General features: G+C 43.4%; 1 protein-coding gene across 1 annotated transcript in view; it reads right to left on the bottom strand.

The window, feature by feature from the left end:
- The window catches only part of UBQLN1 (ubiquilin 1), a 512,801-nt gene extending 489,537 nt beyond the window's left edge, over positions 1 to 23,264 (bottom strand). The window contains exon 1 of the mRNA XM_085633159.1: positions 22,884 to 23,264. Within this exon, the coding sequence (XP_085489285.1) occupies positions 22,884 to 23,003 (120 nt within the window). The 5' untranslated portion in view covers positions 23,004 to 23,264. The remainder of the gene's footprint in view (positions 1 to 22,883) is intronic.
- Positions 23,265 to 24,065: the final 801 nt, after the last annotated feature.

Raw genomic sequence — 24,065 nt, 5'->3', positions numbered from 1 at the left:
TCGCTTGTGGTAGAGCGCAGATCTAAAACCCTAAGCCCCCTTATTCCTGCTTTTCTTGTATGGCAGATGCTACCAGCAGTCATTTTTGGGCACGCATTTTAAAGTTTTCCTCTGAGTTAGGGGATGTTCTAGTGACTCAAAATGCATTTCCCCGAGGCGCGCTGTGCAGTGGGTGATAAAAGCCGCAGACTAACAGCACGCACATGCCATGTGAACGCCGGCAACAAACTAACAACACGCACACGGATAATGCAAAGAGCGCAGACATGTGTCTCCTCTACCAGGGACCCCGAAGAGACGCGACTGACCCCCTCGCTCTATGCGCTGCCCTGTATCTGCTGATCTCGGCCTCCTCTCACCAGTCATGGGCGCACACTTCTATCATACTGGAACAGTCCCAGCACATTGTGCTGTCTGATGACAAACTGTCCAGCAGCACCACGCTCCACTGTTTACAGCGCTTAAAGGGGCAAAAATCTTTAGCAGTAATCAGAGCTGCCCTTTGGTCAGAGAGCGCCCTGGTCAAAACTTCGTTTGGCATCCCCACACTCGCCCTCTGCCTATGGTTTGCCATTTGTGTAGGAGTGGGAGGAAAGTGGGGCCAGACTCAGGAGCGTCATGAAAACAAAAACAAACAAAAAGCAGCCAAGGACCCAACAGTCTTCTCTACAAGTGTTCAAATTCACTTTTCTTTGGACGCAAGTCAGATCAATTCTGCTGCGGGAGCTCCAGCACCTCTGATGGTCGGCGCCCTGCGCGTCCGCCCATTGCGCACTTGTAAAAGACCTTAAGCACTGTGGAAAAACAAGTTATTATCATTCTGATAAAGGCGGCAGAGCGTCGAGCGTGCGCAAACTTTCCCATGATGACATTCGAAGCATAACGCTTTTTATTAAGCGACGGCCATGATGGCCCAGCCATGCTGCACCCGCCTGTCTTGAGACCTGCAGACCTGCATCCCGGAGCGGTCTTCAAAGAAATTTTCATTTCTTTAAAGAACCGGACGATTTCCTACTACAGACAGCACAGCACTACATGAGCGCTGCACCATCACGCACGTTGTCTCGCGAGAGAGCACTGCAGCACCGGGTCACACTTTAAACAAGCATTGGCATAGCCAATAGGCCTATTTCCCATAAAAAGGGAACAAATCAGAATTACTTAAAACACTAATAATTCAGTAACAAAACAAGTTTACCACCACAACCGGCCTTCGCACACAGAGTTTGCCTCTCTTCCTTTCAAAGAAATGCACACACACACACACACACATACGTGCCGTCCTGACTTAATCTTCATTAGAAAAGGACATCAAACACAACCGGCTCTACCACTCTCCATCACACATAGGTGCTCCCACCACGCACCCTCATAAACACTCGAGCCACTTCTCAACCAAACGTTTCTCCTTTTTGCTCACAGGTTCTCCCTCTCACTACACATAATTTTATGCTGTGTCGACTGTACATCTCTGCCATTGTGTCATATATATATATATATATATTTTTTTTTTTTACACTCCAAATGACGTGGCACACAGGAACATCGGTTTTAGCTAGTTTATTTTGAAACACTTTCAGAGTGTTTCAAAATAAACTAGCTAAAACCGATGTTCCTGTGTGCCGCGTCATTTGGAGTGAAATTGATAATTTGGGTCTGGATCCGACCCCTACGCAGAGCACCCGCGTAAGAGCGCGCAGGATCGTTTTGGATCACATTGTGGCAAATAATAATGCAAAGACAATAACTTACATCTAATTTTGCACTTTACTCTGCACCGGTGTTATATTTCTCTCATACTGCATGTTGGGTAATGAAGGAATTTGGGACTACGAAAGCAGTCTACCTTTAAATTTTGAAACCACATGGTGTCACTAAATCCCAACTTCCAATGATTAAGGCCAACCGGCTGAAACGCGTCTGGACATTAATTCCATTTGCCACTTTGTATCCAATAAAGAGCGCTGTTCCTCTGATGCTTTGAGCCCTGGCACTTTTTGTGTGTTGTGAACGTCAGTTGCAGGACACTCCGTTCCTGCTACGCCGAGGCCGCCCTGTCAGGGTCGGGGGCCCCTCAGCACGGAGAAATTTGGTATGGATATATATATATATATATATATATATATATATATATCGCTTCAATACTCTTTCACCACATTTCCTTCCTTTTGGATACTGGATACAAAGAGCACGGACCACAAAATCCTTTCAAAATACCGCTCAGTTTATTTCATGGTTACACAAACAGGAACGGCAGCCATTACGCATTTCGTCCCTCCCTTGGGACTTGATCACATATATATATATATATATATATATATACATACACACACACACACACACCCCCACCCACACACACACACACACAAAACCACAAACAGTTTTTTGGGCTGTCAGCATAAATACGCTGTCACCAAACACTATGAACACCTCGGGAAAGTTTGGGAAGTCACCCCCAACTTTGAAACCACTTGCTGTTTCAGAATGTGTGCTGTACACATGGCAATACTTTGACACAGCGGACTGTTGTAAGGAATGCTTTGAGCCTCGGAGGCTGACAGACCTCAGTCTCTGCATTAGTTCACCCCGTCTTGGTGCTGCATGAAAACAGGGTGCCCACTGTCCAGCATGAAGTGAGACATTGTGATCGGGGCTGGAGATGCTATTTCGCAATCTGCTTAGAACACTGTGTTTCATTTATGGCATTAAACATAAAGGAGCACTGGCAACGCTGATAAAATGGATTTAATTTTGAGTAGTGACTAAAACTTTTTTAAAGCCTGCAGTACTGAAACAAACATTTACAATGCAATAGGTCTCGCATTTGCAAAAGTTTAAGCTATTGGCATTGTTCACGACAATGCCTTTTTTAATATATTTTATAAAGCAAACACATAAATAAATGCCATTATCATTTACAAAGCCAATAGCTAGTGTTACATTATTATTAGCAATGCCAACTGCTCACACTTTTATAATGCGAGACCTATTGCATTGCAAATGCCTGTTTTAAATTAGACTTAGATCCAGAAAAAAGCGACAAAGTCATGAAAGGGGAGAGGGAAAGGAAGCGAATGACGGAAAACCGGGGAAAAGGAAGAAAGCAGGGATGAAAAAGAACCTGAAAGAGTGGATGAGAGGTCAGCGGGTGTCTGTGGTGGATTGGAGGGACCTGGAATAGAATTGAGATGAGATGCCCCGGTGTTCGGTACCACCGCCCGTGGGCTCAACAGTAAAACACTGGTGGGTTGCGGCACTTATTCTTACAAATTAAGGGGGGTAAGTCCATCCCAACAGAGTAGAAAGTGTCATATGCTACCCACCCCCTCAGTGTGATGACAAGCCGGTGACGTGAACCCCTGAACGATGGGGCAGGTCTGTTCGCTATGGTTTTTCAGCTCCGCAAACCACCATCCATACCAGGTTTGTTGAAAGTACCAGGTGGAAAATCACCAGAGCGCAGCAGGCCGCCACCCTGTCCACCTGCATTCTCTTGTCTGTGGCCCCCCCCCCCCCCCCAGTGGAAGGGTTTATGAGAAAATGCATAATTAAACAAAGCAGAGAACATTAATTACATCTGACATAACGAAGAGATTGGAGGTCAGTTTAAAATAGCCTACATGTCTCATCTCAGAAATGTGAAGTGACAAGACAAGAGCACCATGGGAAGGAGGGTTGTAATCGGAGGGCACCAATGAATAATAAATACACAATGAGATAGCTCAGGCGGTCCCCGACGGTAACTATATTCGACGTGCCACAGCGGACTGAAATCGGGTTACAAAAAAACCCATGACCGTCTTAAATGTATTTAAATAAAATTCAAGAAGATGCATAATTAAAGCAGCGAAAACTGAGAAATAAGAACCCAGTAAATGTGGCAGGAACTTGTTCCTACATAAATATACGACAAAGAAAGCAAAAAAAGTGTTTATTTTTCCTTATATGTCCATAGCTTGAGAGAACAAGCACTGGCAAGGTCAACTGGTGTGACTTCTGTGCAGTGCATGAACGTGGAGGCACCCAGACAGACAGTCTCCCAACGTACAACAGATACACAAGCACTCGTATACAGGTGTGAAGACACAGGTGTGTGCAGTGGGATGGAATTTGTGATGCGCATTAGCGCATCACTCGGAGATGAGGTTCATCACCAGAGCAGAGGGGTATCCTACCTCGAGGCACTAATTGCACTGCTCCTCAGGCAGATTACCGAGCTCTGCACCTCAGAGAAAACACTATGTGATGTGTAGTGTAAGGGTCAAAGAGGGTGGGGGGGGGGGGAGTGGGTCACATCGGGAAGGACTACCGGGAAAACACCCAGGTACCTCGTGGACTCAGTAGCACCCTTAGTCAGACAGGGGCTTTTGGCGAGGAGCATTTTCAATTTTAAGGACATCTGGTAAACGAAGAACTACAAGTCCCAGAATGCAAAGTTGAGTTGGCAGAAACCCTGAAACGGCTAAGGGTGCAGCATAGGACTTGGCCACTTGCATCTGTGTAACTTACTAGACGGGTGGACTGACGCATCTATGATGCCTAACATTTCGTATCTTTGTTTTGCTTAAAGTTCCCTACTTTTTTCACATCCACGAATTCTGCAGAGAAAAACATGTGCATCAAGTTCATACATTTGCATCTACTTAACGCCGCTCAAACAATGTCATTATTCGTTCTGGGAAGCAATTAAAACAAGCTGTCCCCATCACGCACAAAGCAGTGTGTTTATTTCAGCATCGCGCTTTCACTTTAAGTGAAAGTGAAAGCGCGATGCAAACACAAGTTACAGTTCGATCTCTTGTCTTTATGGGGTCATGTGTTTTAAGAAACACATGGTCCCATAAAGATACGAAACTGCTTTGCGACAGCAGCAAAGCAGGCCACAGAGTCCGGCTCGGAGGCCAAAGGGCATCTACAGAAAACCATCATTTCCAATGGCAGGCCACCGTTTAGCATAAATGGTGACGCCAGCCAATGGAAATGAGGGGCGGGCTTAAAGCCCTCTTCTTCTGAAAGTCCTTGTTAACAATAAATCTTGCGAGGCGAGCAGCGCATGCGCTGCCACGCCAAGCGAGACCTAGAAAAGAAGCGAGTATAAATTGACTCAAGCTAAATCAGGGACTGGGAATAGAAGATATAGGAACAGGCATCTAGGAGGCAGCTGTATTAAGACACTAAAACTATTTGGAAGCTGGTTGCCAATGGTAACATGGGCCCATCGAGGCTCTTGCCAGACACAATCTCTCCTGAGGTTTGACACCACAACAAAGTCCGTTGGCTGATAATATTACACAGCAATATGATGTTACTTATTCTTCCACAAGTCTTTTAGTGATTGAAATGAGGGACTCACTGGAGGCAATTAAGCCCATCGCCCCTAGAAAAGCAGCTGGACCTGGTGGGGTCCTGGGTGACCTATTTACGGCCGTAATTAAGCCATGGGCCCTTTATTTTAACAAATTGACAAAATATAATCTGGAAGGGGCAAGCGTCCCTCCCAGTTGGAAGGCTGTCCAAATTTTGCCTAGCTATTAAAAAGGCCTGAGGGATTCCTATTGACCTTACAGATGTAGCCAAAAAAGGTCTTTGCGTGACAACCACTCAGAAAATTGGACTCTCAGATAGAGGACCATCAGGCTCTTTCTCCACTGCAGGCTGGATTTAGAAGAGGAATTAGCACGGTTCACCAGATATTTTGTAATTTACTGGAAAATTGTTGTCATACAGAAGGCTTATCTTTACCTGGTTTTAGTCAACCTAAAGTCGACATTCAACTTAGTCCCTAGTGGGCTGTCCTGAGGAATATCTTATGTCCAAAGGTTGGTGATACAAATTGGTCTAGGGGAGCACTGGTCCTCCTCAGCTTCTACAACCTACCTATCCAGGACCACACTTAAAGATGCATACTGGGCTCAAGTCACAGGGAATTTCAGAATGTGGGTCACTCACTTCCATCTTTTTTAAACCTAACTTTCAATGTGAGCCGTTCTTGGATTTTATTAATCCACTAGCTGCAAAGACACTTTTTCTTAAAATCCGCTATAGTACTTGCCACTATTGACCCTACTAGCAAACTGGAACCACCGGAACGAAAGTTCTGAATGCCCAGTTTACTATTAGACAGAGGAACCACTGGTGCACTTCCTTTCACCCCGCCCTAGAAAAACATGGATCATCCCCCTGTGAAGGCAACTTGGTTGCTGCCAACTTGAGGTTGCCTTACGGCTCCTGCGTGTGGAATCCTCACAGATAGTTGTCAGTGCTGTATCCAAGTACATACACTGAAGCTGGTCTATTAGAAGGCACTGAAATTAATAACAAGGCTGGTCCACTATCTTGCCTCCGCCAAATTGAAATATGATGTCTACTGTTGTTTTAACTGATGTATTACTTTTTTAATTTAGTTAATTTTTATCAACAAGTTTTAAAAGGGGTATCCCGATAATGTGATTAATTATATCTCAACTGTATTTCTTATCAATTATTGAAAATGTCTAATGGTATGATATCGTACAGTGTCTTTTACATTTTAATATTATATATTTACTGTATTGTCTATGTACTTTTACGGGCGAATAGTCCGAATAAAGTATTTGATAATGACATTTGTTTTTGTGACATTTTAGAAATATGTAGTACATTTTATTATTCAGTGAATCTTCTTAGGAGTCAGACTGCACATTTTGTTCAAGGTTCCTTAGAATACATAACAAAATGGTGTACTGTTTTCTCTATTCGGTCAGCAACAACTCCTAATGTTTTAGATGCAACACAGTAGCACAGCTGCAGTCTTCCAACACAATAGCTTTTATCATTTAAGCTAAGACTTGTCCGCCTTGGGGACAGAGTGGAGAATTCTAGCAGAGAGACCAGTCCTAGAACAAACACCAGCAGGGCCTGACATGCAGCCTTGCGTAAACCGGGTTTACACTCATGCTGCAGACCACTAATCCATATACACCAGGTATGGGATCTGGGGTCAATCCCAGAGAGCACTAATATCCCTGTGCTCACACAGTAAGGCTAGGCCTACAAAGATAAATAATTTGCCATGGTGGGGTTGTTTATTGTATACAGCCTGCTAGTAATGTTGATTACGTTGCTTAGTTGTATTTGTCTATGTATCTTCGCACATCTGCTTCATAACAGTCTACAATAGTTTCCATAAATGTATTGTTAACTTTCTTCATGCCTTTTTTATATTTATTATAGACATACATGAGTGAGTGATGAAAGGTGAAGATCCTTTTCCATGGTCCCCTTGGGGACAAAAGGGTCATGTTCTTGGTTGACAAAATCAGGAGTTCAGCTAAGGCACTGTGAGCTAGCAAGGATTTGGGCCAACAGGTACTGACGTGGTAGAGATACTCAGTCCCTATATTCTGATGTCCAGGCATACCAAGGCACAGTTCTGCTTTACCAGCATAATCCCTGTGACAGTGTAATGCTATGCCAGTCTGAGAGGTTGGAGCAGAGTTGAATGAAAAGTCTTAGGCAACTTTGCAATAATCAAAGACACTCCAAAACAACTGGACACAAGGACTGAGGGCACTTGAGACGTGGCAGGAAATTCCAGTAAGCAATTTGGAGGCTGTGAGCAAGTGATAGACATTAATGAAGGTGGACATATCTGAGCAGATTTTTATGGCAGAAACAAGAGACAAGAAAATGAAAAATACTGTGACATTGGACAAAAACATTGAGTTCAATTAGGAGTTTCTTTTGGCAGAGCGTTAGCACTCACAGGTTGGGGACAAAATTCATCAAAGTTCTTGTTACACTGAACCACAGATTGGTTCAGATTTTTGTGGGATCGCAACTTGGCAAGAGGACGCAAAATATGCATCACCCCAAGCCTAATGGGGTTCCCTGCTGGGTGGCTCTTACTGCCCCTCTGTCGATCAACACTAACGTCAAAATTATAGCAGAGAATATAAACTCCATCTCACTTGTGAAGCCCAAATCTGTTCAAACAGGCCAGGCAGGTTTTATTAGGCAAGATCAACTGGGTGCAATATTCGCAGGCTGTTTGAAGTGGGCAGAATTGAGCTGGCGAGGCAGCAGTGCCAACCTTCGATGCAGAAAAGTAGTTCAAGTCAGTAGTGTGGGCTTACCTCCTGAGGTTGCTCATCATTTGGGGGTTGGTTAGAAAACCCACATCTAGAGAATATGTCATTTGCACACAGCTTTTTTTTGTAAAAACATTTTTTATTGTTTTCTCAACAACACAACTCCCCAGGGCCCCCGAGGGTACCAACAGGTCACAAAAGAGTATCATACGAGTCCGACTACACAATTATACAATGACATAAATACTCTTCCCTTGTGGGCCCCCCCTCCCCTCCCATCCCCCCCCTCCACCCTTGTCAGTGTGCCCTCTACCCCTAGTCTTCCGATGGTAAGCCCTACTCCCGTAACGTATTATTTGCAGGGGTGGTCTGTCCCAGTTCTACCAACTTAAGTGCGTTCCAGGAGCCCTCCCTGGCATGGGTCACCGTCCATCATCCCGAGCACCCTCCTAATCTCTCCGCGATGGATCCCCAGTGTGTTCTGGCATCTCCCCCTCGTCTATGGCATCGCACAATAGTCCCTGGAGCTCAACCACCAATGCCTCCCACGCTCTGGCTGTTGCTAGTGCCTTTTCGTGGTCCGCTCTATGCGCTAATTGCAAACGAAGTGTACCCTCACTGCCTGCCCATGTTGCAAAATTCGCCCTCCACCTCAGAAAGCTAGGCCCCGCCCTTGACTTCCAATGCATGATGAGCTCCCTCTTAGCCATAATCAACCCTAAATCGCAAAACTTACTAGTAACCTTCGTGCGACGGGTATGGGGAAACCAAAGCAACAAACAGGCGCCCATCTCGGCGTCGATGGTACGATCTGTCACTTGATTCAGGCAGTCTATGACGTCTTCCCAATAGCTGCCCAGCGACGTGCAAGACCAAAACATGTGGCGAAAGTCAGCCCCGTCCACCCCACACCGTGGGCACTGTGCTAGGACGCCCCCAAAGTACTGCAGTATCTTGACGGGCGTCAAGTATGCCCTGTGGAGCGTGAAGAATTGCACCAGTTGAAACCGGGCGTTACGCGTGCCCTTCCAGGCCCGCCGCACCAGCTGTGGCCATGTCAATTCGGGGATGGGCCTCCCAAGGTCAGCTTCCCATTTATCTTTCAGCGCCACTAGGGGCTGCAAACGTTCTGTCGACAGCTGTCGGTATAAGCAGGTGAGAGCTTTGACCGTACCCGCATCTCATTTGCACACAGTTGCTGCTGACTTGCAGATCAGCATGAGGCAGGATTGCCCTCATATCATTTAATGCTTGTTCTCGCTGTGAAGCCACTGCCTTTTGAGTATGAACATGCAATGATGGAACTGGAGTTTCTGTATATATAGATTATCTCATATGTGGATTGTGTCCTCCCATTTGCTAGAGACCCCAGATCACTCAGCCCATCGCCATGGACACAGATTACCAGTATGATGAGGTGTCAGGTTTGGAAATTAATTTCAGCAAGTGACCGGCCTGCCCCTCTTAATGATTCAGACCATACACTTGTCAATGGTTTCCCATTCAGATGAGCCTCAAACTTTTTTATATCACGGTAGTAGCGTTTTTAAGGCTAGAAATGTCGGAGGTCATGACTCACGTTACTTAAGGTAACCATAATGTACATTTTAACTAACTCTAAACATCTATGTGTCTACTGTACTGTAGCATCTGTGCAGTGCTTACAACCCCTTAGTGGAATTCTAAAGTAATTAACCAAATGGATAGAAAGCTACACCATGTTGGGTGTGTTGTGGATTTCTTCATGTTGAGCCTATGTAGGAAGTATATTCAGATGATGACCACAGAGGTGTGCTTATTGTGGTATGGCATGCAGAGCCTGGCGGTATGATGGGTGGGGAATAAGTAAGAGATTAACACATTTTTAATTGTAATAAGGACTAAAACACATAGGTAGCTACAGAGCACCAGCCTGGCTGCAAGGGCAGCAGGATGCTCAGCTTGTGTAGCCCCCCCAAAAAAAGACATGGTGATCAGAAAAGCCCCAATATTTCATACACCAACATGCACCAGGCAGAAAAGGTGTTAAATGAGTAAAAAGATGCCAATGGGCAAGAACTGAAATTGGTAACACAAGTATCAGTCATTACTTTTTAGGTCTCCCCCAAGCACATGTACTCTCTTTTGTGAGACATGTTAGCTTACATACAGTTTAGCGCCCACCAATGGCTTACCATTGGTTGGCTTCATTGTAACTCATTTGCTTCCAATGCTCATGTTTCAGGCACTACTTTTTTCTTATTTTACAAGAGTGTGTTTACCAACTCTCACTCGTCTACCGCTCCCCCCTCCGTATTCCTCTTTCTTGCTCTCCCTCAGTTGCCATTCTTGCTTCTTCTGCACCCACCTTACCTTGCCATTCTTGTTTCCCACCAGCCATGTCCGGTTGCACTCCTGCCCCTACCGCTCTAACTACCTTGACAGCTTGCTGCTGTACAGCACAGCTAAAATCATTACCCAAGACAATAGTTCTCAGACGAAAACTACAAGCTTTGCCAACACTAGCAAGGATACTGCCCATTGCTGAACAAATAACCCCATGGCCAAGAAAGGTAGCGGAAGAGGAATCAAAGCTGTAAAACTGCATAAAAGGCTCAGATTCCACCTACTCCTGCTGAGGCTAAGGATGCCAAGATTTTGAGAAGGTATTCACGCCCCAAGTCTCTCTCAAGTTAACAAAAGCAGACAACCACCAGTTGTGTAAACTCTATTCAAGCTGTGGCTCAGCCCCTACTCAGTCTTGCACCTTGCACATGAGAGGGTGACAACCATGCAGTTGGTCAGTTGATGCCCTGACAGCGCAATGGAGGATTAGCCCACTTCATAGTATCTTTTTGTCATCGCCCCTTAATGTGATCCCAATACTTATCTTAGATCCCAGAGTCCCTTGCTCTTTCGAGTTTACACAAAGAGCCATCCTCCTGCCCTACTAAAAATTCCTCCCAGGAGAACTTCTAATTTCAATATTATAAATGACATTTAATGGTTAAAAAAAAAAAAAAAAAAAAAAAAAGACAATGGGTTGAAAGGGGATTTAGCCTGCTTGCATTGTTTTGGTTAATAAAATAGCACAGCACACTTTTGGTACATCTCAATCTCTACAGCCTAACACAGCTGTTCTCTGACGTTCTCATTCATATCAAGAACTGTTATTCCACAAGCCATACTATTGAAAGTAAAATGGGTAGGACCACCAGCTAATACTAAACTACATAAATTCAATTGGGGAATAAAGTATGGGGCAATTAAAGGGCCAGATGTTCTAGACTATTTCTAATCAGCACAGTTCAAGCATGCAGTTCGTTGTAGCATCTGGATAATTGAAATACACTGGTACATATGGAGAGAAAAAAAATCAAACTGGGCGACCACAGTTGGTGGCCCAGCTGACTGTCCCCTTGAGATATCAGGGTGGTACAGCCAAACCTAGCAGGATATGATATCAGATAGGAATGCAACCCTAAAAATCACAAAGCAAAATGCCTTATATTGCGCCAGTGCAGTTGCGGTACAACTGTGTGAGAAATAATTTAGACTGAAGGGAAAAGGACATTAATATACCTGAGGACTAATGATCGGATTTATCAATATGTTTTAAAAATGTGGGATTGATCTTTTGCTGAACCTTGCTACCATGATTAAAAGCCCAAGAGTTTGACGTAATTAACTATTTGTTTGTATTGGTGTACTAATTTCACCACGCTGGGAAATAGGGTTAAAAGGCATCATATTCGTGCTACCATGTTTAGTGAAACTGTGCTATACATAGATTAATGCAACTGTCAATACAATGGAGGTACAGACACCACTAACACCTGCACTGCTTGTGTTAATACTAAATGTGACTATTGTAACAAATAAAGATACAGTTACACAATTTAATACAACACATAAATGTTTGTGTGTGGCTTAGATATTTAAAGAAGAAAACAGCTGCAGACAACTCATTCAGCCTGGAACAACGACTTTATGACAGGACAGAAAGGGCACTTCAGCATTCCAAAAGAGATAGAAAAACTGAGATGCAACTAGTGCCGCTACAAACGATTGTAGTGTCTTGTAATTTGAAGATATGGAGAAAGCAGAAGTTCATAGTGTCTTGTAATTTGAAGATATGGAGTAAGTAGAAGTTCAAAGAGATAACTTTACTGCACACATAGATAAATGCTGTTGGTGCTCCCTCTCCAGTCAGCAGACAACCAACTACAAAGGGACCCATCTCTGTCACAGTCCACCAACCCCCTAGAACATGGGTGATGCAGCTTTCTGTGTTAAAGATACAAGCACATAACCCTAACTGTATGGCACAAGATATACAAACATAATATACAAAGATACAACAGAGTGATATAGGCAAATTTCAATGGCTTCGAGAAGAAGCAGGCCACAGAGCGAAGGAACCCTTACCGTAAGAGGAAAAAAAGAAGATAACCAAGACAGTAACGCGCAGTAACCATGCAACCTATTAATGATCAAAGATTACTTCTTGGGAGATACCCTTTGAGTGTTAATTAAACTGATTTTAATGTTATAGTTACTGAGCAGTAAGCCAAAGCATCCAAGCAAATGCAATGATCATTAGCCAGATGAAACAAGCATTGGTATAGCCAATAGGTCTCGCATTTGGGTCCTTATAAGTGAAAAATGCTTGTTCTAGTCCGTGAACGCTGGGTCTGTGTTACCCAGATGCACCCCGACCGAGATTGTGGGTCCTCGATGCAAAGGGCTGGTTTATTGAGGGAGACTGGGGAAACATATGAAGAGACAGTAACAACAAAGCTTCCTTTGATGAAAGTGGAAGATGTCAGGTCAGTAGTACTCCTGAGAGGTTAGGTAGATTCCGCCAGAGCCCAACATGCCTTTCAGGGCACCACCGTGTCATGAAATCTCAGTTTTGCACGTATGCTAGTCCTCTAACAGGCCAGCCCTCCTCGGCCGATAGCAGAAGGCGGTTCCTGCAATCAAGTGAACTTTCAGAAGCACTGACGTCATTGGATCCGCATGCCTGCCCTAAACACAAACACACAGACATTCTCAATGGCTACGGACCAGGAAAGTATCCCTCACTTGGTAGCGACAATCCCATTATCATCCCAAATTGTTCTCCAGCGGCCGTAGGTGTACTGGCAACTTTTCTCAAGGCACTGATTGTCTTAAATCCACCACAGTTGCACCTTAGCATCAGCTGCAAACACACACATGCACAAAGCCACTCATGTCAACTGCGTGCCTCATGAACTACCCAGATTACCTCGGTATCACATCCTCAGTACTGCTGGCACTTTCAGTACTTGTAAGGCCGAGTGGACATTACTGATACCATTGCGGGTCTAATGGTGCACCCCCCCCCCCACGAAAGAGGCAGTCCCTACGACAGCGACAGCCCTATTGACAACAATCTATGTCACGATGCCACGCAGCAGAGGAAGCCACCACACATTTCTTTGCCAAAATGGACAGTCTATTATCTTAAACCCTTTAATTTTGCCACCTTGGCTCATTCCTTTCTTGGATGGCACGTGTCTTGTGTAGTAGAAGTCAAGATGTTCAAAGCTCTTACATGAACAAAGGGGGTACTGGGGTCTCTTGCGCAAGAAGAGAACTGCCAGCTTGTAAGGATCCCAAGAACAAACAAGCAAAAGCGACCGTGCTGTGTTTAGTATATAGTATTAGTAACCTGATCCACCACGAGTGGAGGAATGCAGCTGCCAGCCTGCGCGCCGCTGCTCGCTCCCGAGAGCAAAACGCCGTGTGAACATTTGAATTAGAGGTGCGACATGCATCCGCCTTTGGCCATCTGTGTGCTTTCATTATTGAAAGACCCACGCAAAGGCCAATCAGATGTGTGGGAGGAGTCTGACCCACACAGAGACGTTTTGAGCCCTCACAAGAAGCCTCCCATAGAGCAACGCATGCGCGCTGTGCTAGGCTAGATCTAAAAAGACAACAGGTAATCAAGTGCTTTGTGAAATCAAGTTGATCAATTTAAGCTCTAGAGCTAAGTAAACTACATTAGATATTGATATTCACTGTATATTAAAAGAGAAAGACTTCAACTTACTTGTTTTCTCAACTTGAGCGCTTTTCAACTGAAAAACTTTCAATGTCTAGTCATGAGTTGGTTCACAGCCTTATTATATTTATTTCAGTTGTTAAACATGGAAATTTACACTTCTAAAGGGAGATTATGTCGTGTGGAGTCTCTGAAGTTTCTAGACTTGTGCCAACTGTTCAATTTATACTTCAAACAAGTAATTATACAAAAGTCTGGGACCGTCAGTCATCAACATGCAAATGATACACACAAAAAACTGAAAACACCTTTATTGATACACTCCTCCATCAATCCTGCCTCTTGAAAGTAAAATAATGGCTGATGTACAACTTCATTCTTCCATATCAGACCCCCAACACATTTTACGTTTGATCCCACATGTCTAAATTAAGTCGAACTCGATAATTTTTCTTTCTTATATACACCATTAACTAAATTCCTGGGCATCACACTTGACACTACCCACTGGCTTATTTATCCCCCAAATCAACTTAGTAGCTCCAACAGCTAACATTCACCTTCGCCCTCTAGAGAGAAAAAACATACACAGCAGAAAGCAGGCACCCATGCTTTGACCATCTCATATTTAGGCTCCCTAAAAGCCATTCTGGCGGGAGTGTTCCAGTCATACCTTGCTCCCATTAAGCCCATTATTCACTCAACAGCAATGGATCATTTCTTCATGAGGAAATATCATTGCATATCCACATTATTTAAACCAATGCTTGAAATGGAAAAATATATGTGCAGGTACTCTGGTATAGAGTACCTGCTTGTTTCTGCGACGTGGCTGTACTCTCCAATTAAAAGTGTTGCATTTCTCTTGAGAAGTGCCGGTACTCTCCCTCTCAAAATCAACAAGCATTGGCATAGCCAATAGGTCTCGCCTTTGGCAACAGTTGCATAACTAAATACTTATAAAGGTCCCAAAAGCGAGCCCTATTGGCTATGCAAAGCGGCCGTGCGGCCGCGAAAGTTAAAGTGAAAGTGATCACGATCAAACATCAAAAGCGGCCGTGCGGCCACAAAAGTGAAAGTAATTGCAGTAAAGTGCAGCGCGCACGCCCGCGCACATGCACTGTAGCTCTAGGCTGGCCTGGTAGCACTTTTTGGAGCCCTCTCATTAAGTCTCGCCAGACCAGCGCATGCGCTGGGTCAGGCGAGACCTAAAAAGTGCTGGTACTGACAGTACCGGTCCATTTAAGGCACCGATTTAAACCTACGCTGGTGCATCACAGAGTTCAGAATCAGAGGCAAAACAGGATGCCTGATACACAAAGCCATTCACTTAGAAAAACTCATGGCTATTTCACAAATTTTAAAAAATACAAGCCCGTAAGTGCTTCAGAAGTTAAGAAATGACTCAAATTTTAAAAAAATGGATTTCCAAAAGCTTATTCAGTCATTTACACGCACAGCAACAATGTTATGGAACTCGCTTCCGGAAAACATGAAAAATCTTCCCAGGCCTCTTTCACAATGTCCTTGAACACTGATTTCTTTCAACTACACCTAAGCAGTCTCTAATGGCAACCTGAACTGGAGCCAATATCTAGTTAAATATGCTTTGAATTGCTAAATTGTTGCATACGTTCACCACATTGTCCTTTGTAAAGTGCTTTAACGCATCCTTGGTGCAGGTGAGCTATAAAAAAGCTTATATAAAAATAAATAGGCTATGCTCAGAAGGGAGTTGGGATGGTGACGTAATGTAAAGGTCACATAAAACACCATCTCCCCTTACAATCATATAAGTGTGCAAGGCCAGCAAAAAGGTTTTTGGGACACACAGCAAAACAGTTTAGAAAAGAGCAACAAAAATTTCTCTTTCAATTCCTGCAGATCACATCTTTAGCTTTGGCACAAGAACCAGGTGACGATTCATTTATAGAAACATGTGATTCTTTAAAATGAAAAGAAAGACAAAGAGGGCATTGGCTATGGATAACCTCATGAGTACTTGTCTTGCATCTGCGAATTAAGATTAATTTAATTTGAAATCGACGATCATCCAGTGACGTATGGAAATCTGCCTGATAGGTGGTAGACAATACTGAAATATTTTACGTACAGTGATAGTAACAGAATATGATAAAAAGACAGCAGTTGATAGACAATAACGAGAGGCTGAGAAATGCACGACTACATGCGACCACAGATAGTGACAGTATCCCTCAGTCTTGGCGATAAGCAGCGTTCACACACGCCTCTATTTAAATGTGTTGCTAAAAAAAAATGACGAATGACTCTAGGGCACAAGTGAATGCAACCGCCCTTAAATGAAAACAGATGATCGATCATATAGACAGTCAGTGTGCTAAAAGACTGTCAAAGGCATGTTCTCATTCGGCACTTGGACATAGGGAGAGCTTTAACAACACATACAAGTGGAAGCTGGAGCTTCTCTTTTCAGTCATCAAAATACTACTAGACCAACAACCATTTCCTCCTTGTCTGGATTACGATTTGTCCAGGCCCTTCACATCCACAAGGCAACATCGGCCAGAAAGGCAAACTAGATCACCAGAATGATTGGAAAAAGTGACATAGGCATCATCAGCATAATAAAAGTCCTTATGAACTTTGATTGATGCTCACCAGATGCTATACATACTTACTGAATTACTAAACAGCAGTCAGCATTCCAACCTTTGTCCCCATAAGCAAGCAACCCCAAGGCAAGAAAGGGACATTCTTTTTAAGAAATGTGTAAAATGTAAGTGAAGGCAATGTATTCAAAAGAATAATGAACCACACAGACAGTAGTTAAGACGTACAACACATGCAGCAAAAGGGTTCAAAAAGTGTGCTAAAAACGCAATTTTGAGTTAAACATGGCACTGGCAACGTCATCTGCGTGAGGAAATATTTTGACCCTTATTTAGGTATTTCCTTCATAAGAGAAAACGTGGCACATTATGGTTGTGACATCGGCAATTCATTATCTGAGCTTTGCCTACATATAACAGGGGAAAAAGAAGAAAAACAACAGTTTGCGAGCATCGTTCTCCTGTGTAGTAGAGGTGTGAACTTTGAACACTTAAACAGCAGGTACACAAATTTACTTCAATATCCTGTGCTCTATGTAATGAGCTGATGACCATATCACTTGTAGCTTGGCATATACTAGCTTTGGCAGGTGGCCACAGTTATAATACAAACTGAATCCTTAGACTCTCGAAGACTGCACTTCAGTGCAAATCACAATTCAGACATCTGGTACTACAGTGCAAAAGTCAAATTCGATTTTTGATCTCAGTAGAGGGAGATCAATCTGGATCTTTATGTCCTTGATCTTCATACTATAGGCCTAAGTAATCAGATTGTGCTTTGAGTTTGCTTCAATACATGTTTTTGTAACTAATGCACATGCAAAAACAGTTATGGAATAAATCATATACACTCAAGGGCAGCGAGTAACATGTCATTTACTACCATGATGGAGGAGGGGAGATGCATCACAATCCACTCGAAGCTTTGGCTCTAGTGAATGACAGCCTCACCCCACACTTAACAATGGTAACAAAGAGACACTGTGCATCTACATAAATTACTAAGTGGTGAGCGCCACTGTGTAATCATAGTTTGCTCAGAGTTTCCATTAGAAGGGCGTTTATGTTTTGCTAATAACTTTTGAATAGTTTGACAACTGCACAAAACTGTGCCAAAAACAGTTCATCCACCTCGGCTCCTTCATGGAAAGTTTTGTACTGATCTGTCAAGCATGGGCCAAGTAATGGGGTAGGGAGTCCCAACAAACTGTGCATTCCAATGTTAATTCTCAATGAAACTCTACCTTTCAATACAGAAAAAAAATTGAACAGAATTATACCAAATTTGGCAAAATGTTAGAACGTCATACAGAATGCGTTACTTTCTGTGATTTTGTGTAATTCCACTCAGCTTTTGAAGAGATTTACGTTTAGAATAATAGAAGTTAAAAAGTTAGGTATACCTGGACGGTGGGACCTGTGGTACCAAAAATGCAAAGCCGAGGGAGCTTTTTCTCATGTCTTCCATTTCGGTACTGAAGAAAAGAGACCAGTCCAGCCGTACCCCGCAGTGTGATTGGCTGATAGCAAATATAAAGAAAATGCTGTAGCTACCATTACATGACTCGGGGACTTGGTCCCAGTGTCCTGTATAAGGAGGCATGATAGGGATACTTGGGTACTCCTGCGGAACCCAGAACTGACCCTAACATGAGGTCCTGGGGTAATCCAGCGGGAGCCACCACGCAGGCTTCATCCCTACGGTAAAGCTTGCACTGTAACACCAGGGCAAAGCTTGAACAGTAGGTACTGCAGTACCTGAAAAAAATGAATACAAAACAAAATATGGGCTGGGTGTTTGTGTGGGAATGGGTGCTCACAGGGGGGCAGAAACTGTGCACAACAGGGGGTTGGGCTGCCACTACTGGTTTGGGGCGCAGTTCCTGGTGGCCATGTGCGGGAGAGGTTAATTGCCTACAGCAAGATTGGGAGCAGGTCCTGACCTGCAGCCAACTGCCCACTGCACAGAGCTAAACGCCAAAGGCTGTGCGAAGAGGCGGAGTCGGCTGAATATGACTAAAATAATAATTCGCTGAAAACACACAAAGGTTAAAATGACATAACTGTTGTTTATCTAAACTTTGTAAACAAACAAAAATTAACCCACAAAAAAAATCAGTCATAAAAAGCTAACTCAGCAGGAAAGACCCATGAAAACATGTAAAGATCCTAAAGAGCAAATTCTACGCATAATACATTCCAAAGTACAACAGGCTAACTACTACAATGCGCAAAGCTAGTGACCTTTTTGCCAATGGGTGTTCACCGGAAAGAAAGTCATTTGTTGGCATTCCAAAAGGGAATCCACATTTAACAACAACTTAATATGCCATCAGTCACACTGCCAGAGCCAACGACTATACAGAATGGGAAAAATAAAGTGACACACAAGTCTGATTAAATCTACACATTCTTCCAAATCAAGTGTTCACTTCAGATAAGAAAGCATTAAGTCTCTGTCGAAACCCAACGAAGCACCAATAACAGCACAAAATGGAAAACATTTAGGCGAAAGAGCATATATGTGCAACTAGTCTTGAGTAGCAACCCCATATGAAGACACTGCTCAATATTTTGCTGCATTATAGCTTGTTGTTGGCTTACTGAATTTTTGGCTTAGTTACAGTCCACAAATCTGCGCCAGGATCTGGAAAATCGTAATAGCTGTTCTTTTAGACTGAAATGGTTCTATGGGGGGGGGGGGGGGTTATCCTTATTTGTAACAGTACATGAGAACTGCACTTTGTATTGGAATTAAATGTTATTGTGTGTGTTTTAATTCAATGACAAACAACGAAATAACACTAATCATTCTTTCGAGTACACCTGGCCAGCTGAGTACCTACTTGCATGCCACAGGCCTTTTATGAGTAAAGACTGAATCTAGGGTTGGACTTCGAATTCCTGTGCCCTTGGACTCTATTCCCCAATATCAATGGCATTGTTGGCTTTCTTAGACTGCCTTGCCATTGGCAGCAGTGACTAAAAAAACAACAGTGTCAAACATCACTAGTCAAGATGTAAGGAAGGTCTGCCAGCTCAATCGAAAATCCAGAAGGTAAAACCAACATAACTTGAACTGTACAGTAATTTCCTCTAAGTACTATTTTCAAAAACACAGTATAAGCTGAAAACTACTAGCACATATATTGACATAAGAACACGCACTGTGCTATAAATCATGTGCTGCCATTGTTCAAAGAAAACTCCATGAACAACTGTGCTTTTTGGAAAGCATTGAATTGCTCTCGACCCAAACTGTGTGGCACTGTAGCGGAGGCCATAAAATCTGCTTTACAACTAGCCATATTCTTCTCGGAGCGGCTCCTTGCTAGTGGACTCAAAAGAAAACTAACTATTTCTATCAGGTCTGTGACGAGTAGGCATTTAAAAGTGCTATTCTAAGGACTAAATTGAGAGAAACAGGAGAGATCCTGCTCCAGTGATCGCAGCAGAGAATATCAAGCATCTGTCTTTGTCAACATTTCTGCTTTCTTCTGACCCTGACAGAAACCATTTCACCTCAACCTAAAGGTATCCGTCGAGCGAACCCAAAGGTGTGGTACGCCATTCTGACATTGCATGCAATCATTGCATGACTGACTGTAATAAGCTCCACAATTTCTGTAAATAGGATGCTAACTTTTTTCCCCCACTGTCACAAGCATCTATACGAAGAACGACCCAGTCAACTTACGGTCCCAGCCTGCTCTCCATGCTGCTTCCAGTAGACAATATTTCAATGAATTTAGAAGAATCTCTGAACAGCACTTATCCCCTCATACTTTAATTACATTACTCACATAATAAATGTTCATTATGCGGCTCTAGGTTCTAACCCTGTATTGGGGAATGAGAATATCTTGAGTTCCTTTAATAACGAGTACAGCAATGAGATCTATATTATAGTCTCATTGTCTGAATATGTGCATGGTTCTTTGCTTTAAAGGCACCTGCTCACGGGTTACCATCCGTTCAACCCTGTTAAAATAAGCTTGTGGAAAGCCCCACGAGTACGCTCTTCCATATCACCTCAAACATCACAATGGAAGCTACGAGAGATAAAAACACTACCACATCACCCTGGATATCATCTCATTCCATTCTTGGTAAATGTCCCTGAATGACCAAAACAGTCCTTCGCTGACAGTAGCAAAAACAATAAAAGAAAGTCTAAGAGGTATTCTATCAGACACAAACATATGCACAAATAATATCCACCTACCAAATCAATATATGCCTCAGATTTTCACAGTCTCATTACCATCGCTTATACAATGAACTCTCAGCTATACAATCAAGTACAACTTTACAATAGTGAATTTCACCACCAAGGTCTATTCCTGTGTTAAACCTAATAAAATGTGTTAAAAAAAAGTATAACTTTCCATTAGTTTCAAGTTACTAAAAACGGTGCTTATACATTACTCATACCAACGGACATACCTGTCCTCAAAGAAAGCAGGCCAAAGAATATTTAAAACAGGTATGAGAAACGGCAGTGCTGCCCTATTCCCAGTGCACTGCTTCTATGTACAACTTTCCATTAAATGGTAACCTGTTGTTGGTTGTTTTTATATAGTCTTCGTCATACTAATACCCTCGGCAGAGATGGTATGGGCCATAGGGAGATTCAAATTGGTGTTGCATATCCTCCCATCATAACAAATAGCAACACATGCACCTTTGCACAAGTAAGCTTCTGCCTAACAGTAGTTGCCCTAGAAGTCCCTGTGTATATCCATTAAGGGCATCACAATACTAGAACCCTCACCCACTTAGGTGGCATGCTTCATCATCGAGTGCAACTCCTACGCTTGGCGGGCACTCCAATACCTAGCTGGTCCTACTACCACCAAAAAGAGGAGAGGGCACTTCTGGTGGGAGATCTTTTCACTGCCCTATGTCGTGATCAGTACAAAGGTAAAAAGTAGCGTAGCGTTGTTTTGTACATTTGTCTATTGGGACAGCAATCAAAATGGGTTTTTAAGGCATGCTTATTCCAATGTTCTTGACGACTAACTGGTGTTTGAAGATAAAGCACAATATTAATTTGGAAAGCTGCAAATCAGATTGTGAAAATGTGTTCTATACATAAAATGTTCGGGCACCAACAACGAAATACATAAACTTCACATGGAGGCACCTTGTCAAGCACAACAGAAGTAAAATAGAACCTGATGTTGCAGAGAAGTCTTACGTTCGCTAAGCAAAACTAGCCCGGTGGATCGTCTTATACGTTCCAATATTATACGGCAGGGGACTGAAAAAGCAAAACTGAAAGTCACCCAAGAGGGCCACTGAACAGAGCCGAGTGTCATTAATTAATAAACACTGGGCTGACTAACGCATTCCCTCAAAAAATGAGAGGCTGGTGTGACAAAGAGGTAATATTACTTTTCAAGAGAATAAAACTCATTGATTAAGCAATTGCTACTGACCTCTCCGTGTAAACAGGCTCTCCTTCCTAGGCCAAGTAAGTGAATACCAATGAGTTGGCTTAAAGTGATACACGTTACACTAAAGCGAGTGTAAACTACAGCAGGTGCTATAGCCCAAACAATGTAGCAGGAAATCCCATACATCAGCGACAGTAGTGAGTAGACGGTGCAAATTTAGCATAACGGTGTTGACAAGCACAGTAGGTTGGGGACCGAAACCTAGGAACTCTAAATACGGAAGTAATCATGGACAACTGCGCAGATTAACATAGGTGTCGCAAAAGTGCTGTGTAAAAGAATAAAACCAGCTACTGGCATTTCTTTCCGACCTGCGGATCAAGAAATCGAATCACCTGAGGGCAAAACATGAATGGTCGTTTTTCTATCGCAACTGAAACACCTGTTATTCAGATTGCTTAAAGACTGCCTTTAAAGTCATTCTGCATACACGCTAGATGCTGAGTGCAAAGCTCTAGAGGTCTCGATTACCCTATGCCAGGAGTAAATAACCAAATATACTGCGTTGCCTACATTCACCATGGTATTAAACCAGAACTGCATGTTCATTCAAGATCGCAAAGATTATCAGTACTAACTAAGATAGGGACTAGCAAGAGACCTTTAAGTCTACAGAGGTTGCCGACTGCTAAACAAACTGCCCTGTTTATATAAATGTTCAGTGCACAAGCTATCCAGCCTGTTGATGGATGATAACAACAACCCGCTCCTGCGCGCGGTTTCCCGTTAAACGTCGCTCTCACAGTACCTCGCGCACTGTGCTCTCCTGTCGCACAGCGAACTCCTCCTTGTCTTTTGGGGTCTTGACTGTGACTTTGATGGTGTCGGGGCTCGGGCCGGGCTCCGGACTGCCTTCGCTTTCGGACATGGCGCTGGCAACAGGGTAAATGAAGCGCCGCGGAAGTTCGTGTGGGGAAAGTGAATAGGACAGGCTCAGACCCTAGCTTGCGAGAAGCTCGGAAGGCAGTCAGAGTTGCTTCTTGCAGATCAGGAGGTAGTTCGGAGACGGCTGTGCGTCTTCAGCCCCAGCAGCCCATCACCATAGAGCGGAGCATTGGTGTGTGATCAACACAAAGAGAGGACCAGCACGCGTCCCATAGGCCGCCATCTTGGACAGGAGCTCGAGAGTAACCCTCTGGCTCATAATAACTTATTCCTGGACACAGTTTATTCTGCCTTACAAAAAAAATCAAGCACCGTCCACGCGCTACATTTATGTTCGTAGTTTTAATATAGTTCTGTTATTTCCGAAAAAGAAATTATATTTCTAATACATTTAATAACGAGTTAAGTTTTATGCCCGCAATACACAAGCCGACATGTTGACAATTCGTTAGCCTTTAATGAAAGTAACTCCAAGAATTGTCCTTCTTGTTTCTACTTTGAATGATTCGCCCTTTATTACGGACACCAGACTCAGTTTAACGCGTCATCAGTGTCTGTTTCCTAACAACGGATGCGTCATCGTATCGCGCCGATACACTGCAAATCTAAAACTACATTGCGCATGCTGCACCCCTCACGGCTGTCATAAGATTGTTTGCGAAGTGCGAAATGTAGAGACTGGCCCATGGAAGTGGGGTGTTTGTGTCCTGGATTTGGTTGGTGGATGCGCGCGATGCATACTTTACAAGGGAGCGCTCTTCAGATGACGTCACGCAGGGAACTTACTAGAAATGGAGCATTGAGGAAAAAAGTTGTTGCTGCATCATTTGATGCTATAACGCGCCTGCGCGCCAGGTCCCAGGCGTTTTCATGAGTTTAACTCCTACAAAGTGTCTTCATCTGACAAGCATTGGCAAAATCAATTGCCCTGTCTTGCCTTTTGAAAGTAGCAATGGCAATGACAATAGGTCTGGCTTTAAACGACTGTTGTATGATAATGTTAAGTATTACAAGTACATAGCTATGCATTTGTGTTGAAGCATAT

This window comes from Triturus cristatus, chromosome 2_1, assembly GCF_964204655.1.
Source record: "Triturus cristatus chromosome 2_1, aTriCri1.1, whole genome shotgun sequence".
Taxonomy (NCBI): Eukaryota; Metazoa; Chordata; class Amphibia; order Caudata; family Salamandridae; genus Triturus; species Triturus cristatus.
Note: the sequence above shows the minus strand (reverse complement) of the source record. Positions and strands in the feature narration are given on the sequence as shown.